The sequence below is a fragment of the Tupaia chinensis genome, unplaced genomic scaffold (assembly GCF_000334495.1).
Source record: "Tupaia chinensis unplaced genomic scaffold, TupChi_1.0 Scaffold000320_1, whole genome shotgun sequence".
Lineage (NCBI taxonomy): Eukaryota > Metazoa > Chordata > Mammalia > Scandentia > Tupaiidae > Tupaia > Tupaia belangeri.
In genome coordinates this window covers 5,714,525-5,727,065 of record NW_006159813.1, presented here as the reverse complement: position 1 = coordinate 5,727,065, position 12,541 = coordinate 5,714,525, and the positions used below count along the sequence as shown (strand labels likewise).

The 12,541-nt window shown below is 45.9% G+C and overlaps 1 protein-coding gene across 4 annotated transcripts in view; it reads right to left on the bottom strand.

The window, feature by feature from the left end:
• Positions 1-1,050: 1,050 nt before the first annotated feature.
• The window catches only part of SPRING1 (SREBF pathway regulator in golgi 1), a 27,067-nt gene continuing 15,576 nt past the window's right edge, over positions 1,051-12,541 (bottom strand). For 3 of the 4 annotated variants that reach the window (XM_006151575.2, XM_006151576.2, XM_027773091.1), the window contains exons 2-5: positions 10,639-10,795; positions 4,915-5,066; positions 4,142-4,255; positions 1,051-1,608 (exon numbers count right to left, since the gene is read on the bottom strand). In XM_006151575.2, the coding sequence (XP_006151637.1) occupies positions 1,525-1,608; positions 4,142-4,255; positions 4,915-5,066; positions 10,639-10,795 (507 nt within the window). In that variant the 3' untranslated portion in view covers positions 1,051-1,524. The remainder of the gene's footprint in view (positions 1,609-4,141; positions 4,256-4,914; positions 5,067-10,638; positions 10,796-12,541) is intronic. The other variant, XM_006151577.2, reaches the window with a different exon arrangement.

Here is a 12,541-nt window from a genome sequence, read left to right as displayed (position 1 = left end):
TGTGTTGATCTGACTCTCCAAATCGAAGGCAGGTGCTCTCCAAGGGGCATGATGTCTTGATTTTAGGACCAAATACACTAGGCCTTGAGCCAGAGAGAGGCGATGTTACAGCAGAAAAGTGGAGGGCCATCTAATGTGTGGGTCCAGGGGAGCTTACATGTGCACCAACCGCTAAGCTATAACTACAGATCATTCGTTCTCATTGAGGGTAGCTGCGGGAGTCTCGAACAGCCCTGTGACAGAAGGCTGGCTTTTCTTTCCTCCTTCTTGGACGTCAAAGGGACAGTAAACCTCAGGATGCTCCTGAGGCTGAAAGCACTGCAGGAACACATACAGCAAGCTGCTCTGTGCACCTCCATCAGGAACTAAACAGAGTTTCGATGAACAGGATGAGTGGAAGGAGTTGCCTGTGATTTTCCTGGGGCTCCCCTGGCCACGTGGATAAGTAGACCGCAGCACTTTTTTGGTAATTGCCAGAGGGCGTGTGCACTTGCCAGAGAGCAAGAAAGAGAAAGCACTCCCAATGTGGCATGGTCACGCTGCAATTCTCTTTCCTCCACACGTACATGCACCCAGTATGATTTTTAAGCCACCAGGGAATGGGATTTGAACCATGGTTGGCCATGGGAGATCTGGCTACCAATGCACAGTGCTTAATCACTATGCGGCGGGGCCAGCATGTCGACGGCGTTTTGAAAATGCCACAGGAAATCAGAATGAACTCCTTCAGAACTCTAAGTGAAGGCTTCTGGCTGATAGAGAAGGTACAGGAGCATCTTCAAATGCTACTAGGAAAGCAGCTGAGGGCACGTGGGGATTGCCAGAAGCCTCGCACAGGACAGGAATGGTGCAGTGTCTAGGAGCTCTTAGGTCGTTTTACACGTCAGGACATTATTGTTAACAGGTTGTATTTAGCATTTTTTTTTTTAAGATAAAAACAAATAAAAAAAATAACTACCTAGACAAAACTTCTGTGTCCTAACAGACAAGGTATCTGGGGTGAAGGGATGATTTAACTCGTCCAACTCAAGAACACAAGAACAACAAAAGTAGTTTTCTTGAATATATTCAACTAGAACGGCAAGGACGTTTTCTACATGAAACGTTATAATCTCCCCACTACTCCAGAGAGATCCAATAAATAATTTTACGGTGAAAGAGCCTGGATCAAAACCGGAGGTTAAGCACCTGGCCCTCGACAGGTACAAGTCCCAGTCCCCGTGTAGGTCACCAGGGTCGAGCCATCCAAGCATGCCACCATCCCGAGCTTAGCCGGCAGGTCTGTCTTCTCTGACCACTTCTGGCTGGAAGTTCCACACTGCTTTATAGGAGAGTTCCACCTGGTCAGCCTGGTGGGGAGTGAAGCCAAAGAGCTCAATGGGCAAGGTGGTCAGAGTCTGGGTTTCCTGGCACCCCTGTCTTCTTCCGGCGGACTAGCCTGAGTGTGGAGTCGGGTTGCAGGAGGCCAGTTCTTCAGCGGGGCCTGTTCCCTGTGCTGGAGCGAGTCTCTGTCTGTCACGTGGGTCACGCAGGGAAGAGTTCCGGAGGGCTCTCCCCATAGCAGTACTTGGCTACGGGGTCCCTGTAGGTGTTCTCGTGCTGCACGCTCTGTTGGCACAAGGAAGACAAGAGCGTTGTGAGAGCGAGTCGGATTCTGCACACCTCCCTCTTGGAAGATGGGGCTGCAGTGAGTCTCTCCCTGTAGGAGGTTGGCCAAGCTCTTCTCCGAATGTCACTAAAGGCTCCAAAGTACTTTCCCAAACAAAAGAGAAGGCTCAACATGAAATGCCGATGAAGAGCATGAAAATGGACCCATCACCACTGCGTGGCTGTTCCAGTTTACATATACAGTGAGCTTCTTTAATGACATGGTTGCAACCTTGGCGCCTTAAGACATCAACTTTTTAATTTTTTTTTGGAGTTTTTTTTTTTTGCCATAGGGAGCGTGTACTCGCCAGAAAGACAGACACAGAGAGACAAAAAGCGAGAAATCACTCCCCTGGGGGGATGGCCACACCGCAATCCCTTCTTCATTCTCCTCTCAGGATCTTGGGCATGCACGCACACGTGCCCAGCGCGGGTTTAAGCCACCAGGTCCGAGACATGAACCGTGATCGACTACATGGGAGTCCAGCGACATAGCCATTACGCCAACTGCTGGTCCCCAACTATTTTTTTTTTAATTATTTGATTTAGATTAAGATCCAATGGGTGTTTTGTACTTGATCCTGTGCTTGAAAAAAAATTTTAAAATAAAATAAAACCATTCTGGCACAGAAGCCTACAGAGAGGCGAAGAAGCCCACTTCAAATTGCTTTCATCAAGTTTATGCACCTAAATGTTCGCCTGGGCCAAATCCTAAAACACCACGTAGGCCTCATTTGGCTCTGCAAATTGGAAGAGTGATTTAAGGCAGACAATCATCCCCAATGGCTAATTTTTCAGCAATTTGTTTTCACACAAGCAACTCAAATTTTTGGCTAGTCTGGAGTTCATTAATTAGCCCAAGACGAATGCTAAGCAACTAGATTATAAGTAGTAATCCAATTTAATAGACATACAGCCAAATCTTTTTTCCTTGGGATACTGTTACCAAAACAAATTGAATGGCAATTCGGAAAATCTCTACTTATGATAAACGGACCAAGTTGGAAAGTATAGTAGCTTCACTCAAAATTTGGAAGTAACTCTGAATTTTTCTTTTCTTTTAAAAGAGAGATTTTTGCTATAGGGTGCATATGCTCACCAGAGAGACAGAGAAACAGAGAGCGAGGAATTATGCGGGGGAGGAGGGATGGCCTTGCCGCAATTCCTTCTCCATTCTCCTCTCAGGATCTTAGGCATGCACACAGATGTACTCAGCATGAGTTTCAAGCACCGGGTCCAGTATACAAACCGCGGTCGGCCATGCGGGAGTCCAGCACCCTAACAATTACGCCACTTGCTGGTCCCTCCTGGGTTTTTTCGATTAAGGAAAGAAAACGCTTCACCTTTTCTGGAGCGCATTTCTCAGAAGGAGAGACACTCTGAACTGAAATGAGTCATGCGTTCTGCCTTCCTCCACATTTCCTTTACAGCCCGTTCAAGTGGAAAGTTCTTCAAGCAAAACAAGACCATCAGGACTTTCTGAACGTTCTCAAATGCTCATTATAATCCCTGCAACATTTACCCAGTGATGCAGAATGCGCTCCGAGCAAACCAAACACATACAAGGGGCAGTGTAAAACCAAAGGGCCGACTACGGAAATCTGGCAAAGGGTACGAGAGTTACGGAGAATGACAAATGAGTCCCTTATCTCAGACGAAGCCAGTGAGACCTTGGAGACACCGTGAATAGAAGCCAGCAGAGATGTGCTTGCGGAGTAAACACGGTTGGTGGTTTTGCAAAGAGCTGCGACAACCACCCACCACAGAAGCTGGGAGCTGAGGACGCAGACTGACGGAAAGGCAATAGACTTTCAGACGCTCTCAGCAGCAGGTGCGCCGTTTACTGCCCCAAGAGCAAAGCACTGAATGACAGCATGCTAATACGAATTGCGAGCCTGACAACCTACAGATTTATTCTTGCATTTTTAAACACCCACCTGCCCCTTCGCCCTGAATCCTAAAATAAACCCCAACCCCAGAATAAATGACTGTTTACTCTAAACGAGCGGGTGCTGGAAAGTCAAATTTAGTCCAATTTCAGTAAAAGATGGGGAGGAGAGGAGTTCTCTTAGAAGTTGGACTCTGAGGACTCTACCCTGACTTAAAAGATAATTTAAAGCTTCCACTTACGGTGCAGTGTGCCAGTCAGAAAGGCCTCGATTTAATGTAAATGCTTTACCTTCCCAACTGTATAAACCTCTGGTTGACCTACGCACTGTCATTATGCCAGTAAAGCAAGACATAGCTTCATCTGAATCCCTTCTCCACTGTCACCACACCCAGAGGGCCTTGGGGCATGTGCAGGGACTTCAAAAAGCGTGTGGAGGAACTGAACAAAAGTGCGAGTTGATCTTGCGCCATGTTGAGATCTGTGCATCGTGTCTTCGTAACACGTGTGTTGCATGGCTTTATGCACACGCCTCATGTTTTCTTGTTTTCTCCTGGGCCAACTCTCACCCGCCATCCCCCAGCTAGAGGAGACAGAGTGTCTGACCTGGGACGAGGTCCTGCATTTAGCCAAACACAATTCAAAGTGATCTTCGACTGCCATGAAGAGGTTCTGGAACGCCACAGCTGCCCGGTTGAGAAAGCGCTCCAGAAGCAGTTGCTATAGAGACAAAAGTTAGGAGCTGTAATAAATTCCAGACCAAGTGGCACAAGGTAACCTTGGATATCTCTGCTAAGCTAAGAGAATGCTGATGCGAGGGGGAGGGGAAAAGGGGGAGGAGGAGGGAGGCCATTGTATTCATTAGCTGGTTAGCCACACAATGGTCCATTCTGTACAGAGAACCATTCAAGAAAGAGAAACCAGGAACCACCTCCTTTCCTTGCAGACAAAAGCTACTGAACAGTCACAATTTCTGACACCTTAGAGGTTCCTTTCTAAGTGCTATTTTTTTTGGGGGGAGGGGAGAGGCTTTTGCTATAGGGCGCGTGCACTCGCCAGACAGACAGAGACAGAGAGACAGAAAGCGAGAAATCACGCCCCCCCGGGGAGATGGCCACACTTCCACCCCTGCAAACCCTTCTCCGTTCTCCTCTCAGGATCTTGGGCACGCACGCACACGCGCCTGGCGTGAGTTTTAAGCCACCGGGTCCAGGACACAAACCACGGTCAACTACGTGGGAGGCCAGCGACATAGCCATTACGCTAACTGCTGGTCCATAAGTGGTATTTTAACAGCAACTTCCCAGGAAGAGCCTAATGCACATCCTAAAATCAAGGCAGCAGGAAAAGGGGGCCGAGGGACCAGGGCGCACTCTTACCTTGCTGGGCTGCAGGCAGCAGGAGACGCAGTGTTCGTAGGCGCCGCAGCAGCCGCTGGGCAGGCAGCCATCGCAGCAGTACTGCTTGGTGGTGGGGACGTGGACGTTACAGCAGCCATTCACCAGCAAGTCCTTCCTTTCACAGACGTACCCTGGAGGGCAGAGACTCCCTTAGCATAAAACCAGCCGCCCTGGGCCGGGCCGCTGGACTGGGGCTGGCCGCACGACAAGAGTATCCCAGGTTAGAAAAGGCAGAACCTGGGGACCAACAGTTGGCGTAATGGCTATGTCACTGCACTCCCCATGTAGTCAACTGTGGTTCGAGTCCCGGACCTGGTGGCTTAAACTCACGCTGGGTGCGTGTGCGTGCGTGCCCAGGATCCCAAGGAGAATGGAGGAGAAGGGACTGTGGTGTGGCCATCCCCCCTGGGGGAGTGATTTCTCGCTGTCTCTCTGTCTTTCTGGCAAGTGAATGCGCCCTATAGCAAAATCCTCTCCCAAAAAAAAAAAAAAAAAGGCAAGGCAGACCCTGGAGTCTCAGGAACTCTTAGAAGCACAGAACTGGACATAACTGAATCAGGACATGCAGCAGTTTACAAGAAACAGGGAAGCCAGGTTGTGACTGGGCGGTGTGGCACGATCTACCTGCATGTGTTAGAGGTCACCCCCTCACCCCCTGACAGCGGCGCTTACTGTTTCCTGTACTGACTAGCCTATGCACGCCCGTCTCTCGTCTGGGCCTGAAGAAAAATGTCATTGCTTCAAACAAAAATCTGTAAACAGGAAAAACCAAGGCATTCGCTCGCCAAAGTAAAAGGATTTTAAAAACAGAAACAGTGGCATCTAACCTTCAGACAGATTTAGACTATCTGTACGTGTACATGCCATGGACTCGACTACAATTAGCCCTTGGCATGAGGAAAAGCAGTTTTCTGATACCTCTGGAAGAAAAACTCTCTTAGTTTCCTGCACTCTTCACAAATCCCAGCATCTTTTATATTCATTCTATGCAAGAGTTTCACGCCTAAAGTCAGACTTGTATTCACAGGTATGTAGACACCAGCTGAACTTGCTATCGAAAGTAGTTATTTAAGAAATTTTGTGAATCCATAAAACGTGGGGCAAAAAAAGGAATGGAAAACAACTGTAGACACCTGAGACAGTGTGGGAGGAGGGTGGGAAATGGCAGAGGGTGAGAAATAAGGGAAAAAAATACATATACATACAGATGTATGAAACCAGAAGTGGAAAATTATTGACAATGACATGTATGATTCAGCCACTATGCAGTATATTCTGGATGGGAAATCACATTTTGTATGCTGTGACAATGCTCAGTGAGTGAATGTAAATTAATTAAGTGAATGTAAGTGAATTAATAAAAAATTTAAAAAATTAAAATTAAAAAAAGTAAAAAAAAAAAATTTCTCAGCAATTCTTGGGACCAGTAGATGGCATACCAGTTACATCGCTGGACTCCTGTGCAATCAATCGCAGTTCAAGCCCCGGACCTGCAGCTTAAAACTCACACCAGGCATGTGTGCTTACGTACCCAAAATCCCAAGAAGAGAGGCGGGGAAGGGAATGAGGCATGGTCATACCTCCTGGGGGGGGTGATTTCTTGCTTTCTGTCTCTCTCTCTCTGGTGAGCACACACGCCCTACAGCAAACATCTCCCCAATAAAATAAAATTAATCCATCTACCCATCATCTCTGCACACACTCCCTTCAACCCAGTCAATTCAGGAACTTTAGGAAAAGGATCTCCTCATAAAAGCCCATGTTCGGAGCCACTATACTGACATTTTTCTACATCCTTCTGGGAGTGGGACAGAAAAATGTAGAACAAGGGCCCCACAGGGGCCACCGCCTGGCCCAGGGGAAGCTCCCAGGTGCAGAGCAGCTGCTCCCAGCATCATTCCACTCCACATGCCCCGCTTCGTAGTCCTCAGAGGAAGACTGAGAACAAGATGAGGTTGTTTTCTGAAACTACTCGTGAAAACAAAGCCTGAGCACAAGTGGGAGGAGCCAGCACAACACCAGCTGCAGAAGACACGCCAGGGTCCTCGCTGCTTCAACACTTGGGAAGCTGAGACCTCGAAAGAACTGGATTCCAGTGACTCTGAACCTGGTGTTTTCTGTTACTGACTGTGTTATTCTAACTTCTGAATTAAGGGAAAGACGGGGTCTAATGTCATAGTACATGTTTCTGGATTCTTCCTACTTCTACTTACTTTCTGTCAGAAAGATGTATTGGACCCAATAAAATGCTACGTGACCTAAAGTCTGCTTGCTGAAACGACCTTTCTGCCCTCTTGTTTTCCATACTGTGTCAGCACCTAGGGCATCCTGATGCTGCCCAGAGCAGACTTCAGGCTATTAGCCCTGGAACTGCAGGTCTTTTTGTTTTTTTAAAGAGAGATTTTTGCTATAGGGTACAAGTGCTCGCCAGAGAGACAGAAAGTGAGAAATCACTCTCCAGAAGGATGGCCATGCTGCAATCCCCTTCTCCTCTATTCTCCTCTCAGGGATTTCCGGCATGCACGCATATGTGCACGGCATGAGTTTAAGTTGCCCAGTCTAGGACTTGAACCAGGGCTGACTACATGGGAGTCGAGAAATTTAACTGTTAAGCCATCTGCTGGTCCCTGAAATTGCAGGTCTAACTCCTGGTGAAACAAGCTCATAGAATTCTGTCCTCTGCATCATGAATCTCCTCATGCAGGTGTTGTTCCTGATGCCTGATAAGGAGTCCTGTAAGATCACAACCTCACAAGGTACTGTTATTGCCTAATTAACTTTCAACCTTTGCAAAGTTTGTAATCCTAGCCGGTTATCTTATTTAATAATGTGTTGCCCTGGCAGGATTCACAGTGTCATCTGCTTGCTAACAGGAATCAATTCTTGAACGTTTCTTTATTAAGCTTCCTCTCCCATATTCATGGAGGGAAAACAAAACCCATGGGTCTTAGAATTTTATTGACTGGGTGACTGATTCTTGGAATTTCTTTTAAAATTTTATTTATTATTACTAGTTTTTATATTTTTGCTATAGAATATGTGTACTCACGAGAGAGAAATGAGAGAGAGAGAGAGAAAGCAAAAAAAGCAAGCTGCTAAGTCTGAGACTCAAACTGCAGTCGACCATGTGAAGTCCAGCACCTTAACTGTCACATCACCTGCTGGTCCTGACAAGCTTTATTTTTAAGATCACATTGAGGGATGAGACAGTGGCATAGAAGGGAAGACACAACACCCTGAAAGGCAGTCCCACATGGAAACATACCCAGCTCAAGCTCAGAATTCCCTGGGTACACTGGATGTGTATGTGTGCCCATGAACCAGGGCTGGCTGAAGGCTATGGGTGGATCACAGCATCAGGATTCAGGGGAGCTGTGCATCTCTGTCTCTCTCACTTAGAGAATAAATAAATAAACTTAAAAACAAACAAACAAACAATACAGGGCCAGCTGGAGGCACAGAGGTTACAGAAGCTGGAATCCACATGGATGACTGTGTGGCTGAGTCCCATACCCGGAGGCTTGAAAATCAGTGTGTGTGGCCAAAATACCAAACACAGAAGGGACTCCTGGTGGGTGTGGCCATCCCTCCCCAGGTGATTTCTCACACTCATCTCCCCCCTGCAAGTACATGTGTTGTATAGCAAATAAAAATAGATTATAAAAAAAAAAAAAGTCCTTCCTAATCTTTGGAATGCTCCTTAACCCTTGCGTTCACCTGTAAGAGGAGAGCAATATCTACCTCATAGAACTTTGCTGTAGGGGCCAGCAGGTGGCGTGGTGGATAAGGCGCTGGACTCCCAAAAGACCGACCATGGTTTGAATCCCGGAACGGCACCTTGCTTTCTCACTTTTCCTCTCTCTCTCTCTCTGGTCAAATTAAAACTAATTAATTAAATAAATAAATAATTATTTAAGAAAAGGGAAAAAAAACATTGCCAAAAAAAGTCAAATGAGATATATAAAGGAATATCTGTAGCCCAGTAAGAGCTCAATTAGTAAAGGCGAAGAGTCAGCAGGAGTCTCTAGTTGGGAAGACGGGGCCACATTAAAGTAGCAAGAGCTCGAGGCCAGCAGGTAGCGTGATGGTTGAGGTGCTGGACTCCCAAATGGCCAACTGCAGTTCGAGTCCTAGGCTGGACTGAAAAAACTGGGTGCATGTGTGTGAGTCCTTCAAATCCCAGGAGGAGAATGGAGGAGAAGGGATCCTGGCATGGCCATCCCCCTGTGAGTGATTTCTGTCTCTCTGCCTCTCTCCAGCAAGAGTGCATGCCCTATGGCAAAAACAAGAAGGGAAGGAAGGAAAAGACAAAGAAAAAAAAAAAAAACAGAAAGAGAAGACAGACAGACAGAAACACAGAAAGGACAAAGAAGGAATCTAAGAAAAAAGAAAGACATACAGAAAGAAACACAGAATGAAAGACAGAAACACAGAATGAAAGACAGAAAGAAAAAATTAAAAAAAAAAAGTGTTCTAGGTCTCATCTATCTTTCCTGTTGGAGAAATTTTTCTTACAGCTTAAAAGGAAGTGAGAAACTATTACACTAATGCTTTTACCGCGGGAGTAACATCTTCTGAACATGTTTATGTCCCATTTGAAATTATCTAGTCAGTCGGTCAGCAAGTACATTTCCTGGGTGTCAACACTGTGTGGATGTTATTCAGGCTATGAAGGAAGAAAACTGAGCTCTTACCCTACAGAGTTCACCATCAAGCTGAAAAGATCAGCAAGATCCAAAAATCCTGGGACTGGGGAGAGCCTGGCAGCAGTGGTCTTGGGACTGATGTGGGATAAAAAGCTCACATGGGGGACCAGCAATTAGCACAATGGCTACATAGCTGGACTCCCACGAAGCAGACCGTGGTTCAAGTTCTGGACCCGGTGGCTTAAAACTCACCTCGGTCACGTGTGCGTCCCTGCCCAAGATCCCGAGAATGGAGGAGAAGGAACTGCGGTGTGGCCATCCACCCTGGGGAGTGATTTCTCACTTTCTGTCTCTCTGTGTCTGTCTGGCAAGTGCGTGCACCCTACCAATAAGAAAAAACCTCTCCCCCCCCCCAAAAAAAAAAAAAAAAAAAAAAAAAAAAAAAAAAACCACTCACATGGTAAGCCAGAGATACAAGGAACTTCTTTTAATTATTTTTGTTTGTTTGAGAGAGAGATTTTTGCTAAAGGATTTGTGCACTTGCTGGAGAGACAGAAAGTGAGAAACCACCCCCGGGGGGATGGCCACATCGCAATCCCTTCTCCTCATTCTCTCAGGATTTTGAGCACCCATGCACCTAGCATGAGTTTCAAGCCACCAGGTCCGGGTCTTGAACTGCAGCCGACTAAAAGGGAGTCCAGCAGCTTAACCACTACACCATCTACTAGGCCCCAGGCACAAGGAACTGCTAACGAAGTTAGACACCAACCTTCCCAGACCAGCAAGCTGGTATAACGATTACATTTGTCTTTGTCTCTCTGGTGAGCGCACGTACCCTATAGCAAAAAATCTCTCTACCCCCCAAAAAAAACCAATGTTCTCCATTACAGAAGGGAAGCTTGATGACGAGCAGGGTGTGAAAGACCAAAAAGATGTGGGAAATGCTGGGTGTGAGAAAGGGAAATCCGCTGTAGAGGAATCCCTATCAATGAAAATCCCAGGAAAGCCCGCCACGTCCTGTCTCCTGACTGGGGAGGGGACGGGAAGCTGGCCTCACCCAGTTCGTCTGTGATGAGGTGCTTCCCCTGGATGGAGTTACGACACTGGTTGCTCGGCCGGCTGCTGTTGCCCAAGTTAAACTGTACTTTCCACGGGATGGGCTGGTCATGGTCTTGAACCTGGAGGAGATTCCGATCTCTCACTGCCCTCTCCTCCTACAACGTGACCACAATGAGAAAGTCAACGTTTATTTTCTTGCAATTTCACCAATTTTTCATAGAAACTACAATAAAAAGACAAGAACACTGTGCAGGAAAACCAAAAAACAAAAAACTTTCACTACAGGAATCTTACATCCTCCTGGTATAAGCCACATCTGAGCCAAAGTCATAAGCCGGTAGGGAAAAGCAGTAAGTCAGGACTACAATGGCCTCTGGATGACATGCACGTTACAAATGGGCATTAAAATGTTAAATTTTATTTTAAAAACTGGAGGAAAACTTTGGAACTTTTTCTTTCTGATGGCAAGTCATGAAAATATTTTTATATTTAAAACAAATATATTATGGGATAGAGTATAAAATTTGAATACATTTCAGGGCCAGCAGGTAGTATGGTGGTTAGAGGCACTGGACTACCACGTGGGCAACTGTAGTTTGAGCCCCAGACCTGGCAGCTTGCTTTCTCACTTTCCCTCTCTCATGCTGTCTCACATTCTGTCCTTCTCTGGTCAATTTGAAATAAATAAATGGATAAAGTTAAATAATTATTTAAAAAATATTAAATACATTTTAAAAGAGAAGAAGAAGGGCCAGTAGGTAGTGTGGTGGTTAAGACACTGGACTCCCTCATGGCCAACTGCAATTGAAGTCCCAGACCTGGTGGCATACTTTTCCCCTTTCCCTTTCTCTCTCTCTCTCTGTTCCAATTAAAAAATAGTAATAACAGGGGCCAGCAGGTGGTGTGATGGTTAAGGGCGCTGAACTCCCACATGGCCAACTGTGGTTCAAGTCATGGACCTGGTGGCTAGCTTTCTCAATTTCTATTTCTCTCTCTTGCTCTGTCCCTCTCAAATCAAATTAAAATAAACAAAGTTAAATATTTAAAAAATAGTAATAACCAATTAAGTAAATAAGTAAATCTTTACCCCCTCAAAAAAAAAAAAAAAGAGAGAGAGAGAGAGGAAGAAGTACCTTTGTGACTCATCCTAGCCAACAGCCAGGCCCATCTACAGCATAGGGCTCTCTCATCTGCGGTTTCAGGCGCTCAGTGATACACACACACAGGGGGACTGAATGAGGCGGCTAACTTTGGGGACATGATGGAGTACCTCAACTTGCAAATTTCTTCTATAAAAGAGTACTGAGTATAAAACCCTTATGCATGTGTGTTCGCAGAAAACGTCCTGGCCAGTCAACCCTGTCCCCAGACATGCGAAGGGAAGAGGTGCCCTGGAGCAGAGTCTAGATCACGTCTCTGCCTTGAAGCTTCATGGGTGGCAGCAGCGCTTTCGCAATGTCCTTTTCTGTACTGTTCGAGAGACTAAGGAGGAAGGTGCTCGCGTGCCAGAGAACGAGCCAAGCATGGGTCAGACACCTTCTGAATGTTTCACTTTATTATTGAAAAAACGAACAATTATAAAATTATGACACCCTCCCAAAGACTTTTTATGTACTTTAAACATTTGCCTTTCTAATAGATTTCTGTAGCATTCGGGAATAATCTGTTATTAAGAATGGTCTTAATAACTGCTTTTGGACAAAAGAGACTAACCTTGAAAATCTGATGGTAAAGTTCATATACCTTTAAAAAAATGGGAAAGATCTTTAAAATAAGATTTTTTTATTAGGAAAGCAATCTGGAAAGAGCTATTAATATTTAAAATACACATATTGGGACCAGCAGTTGGCGTAATGGCTATGTCGCTGGACTCCCATGTAGTTGACTGCAGTTCGAGTCCC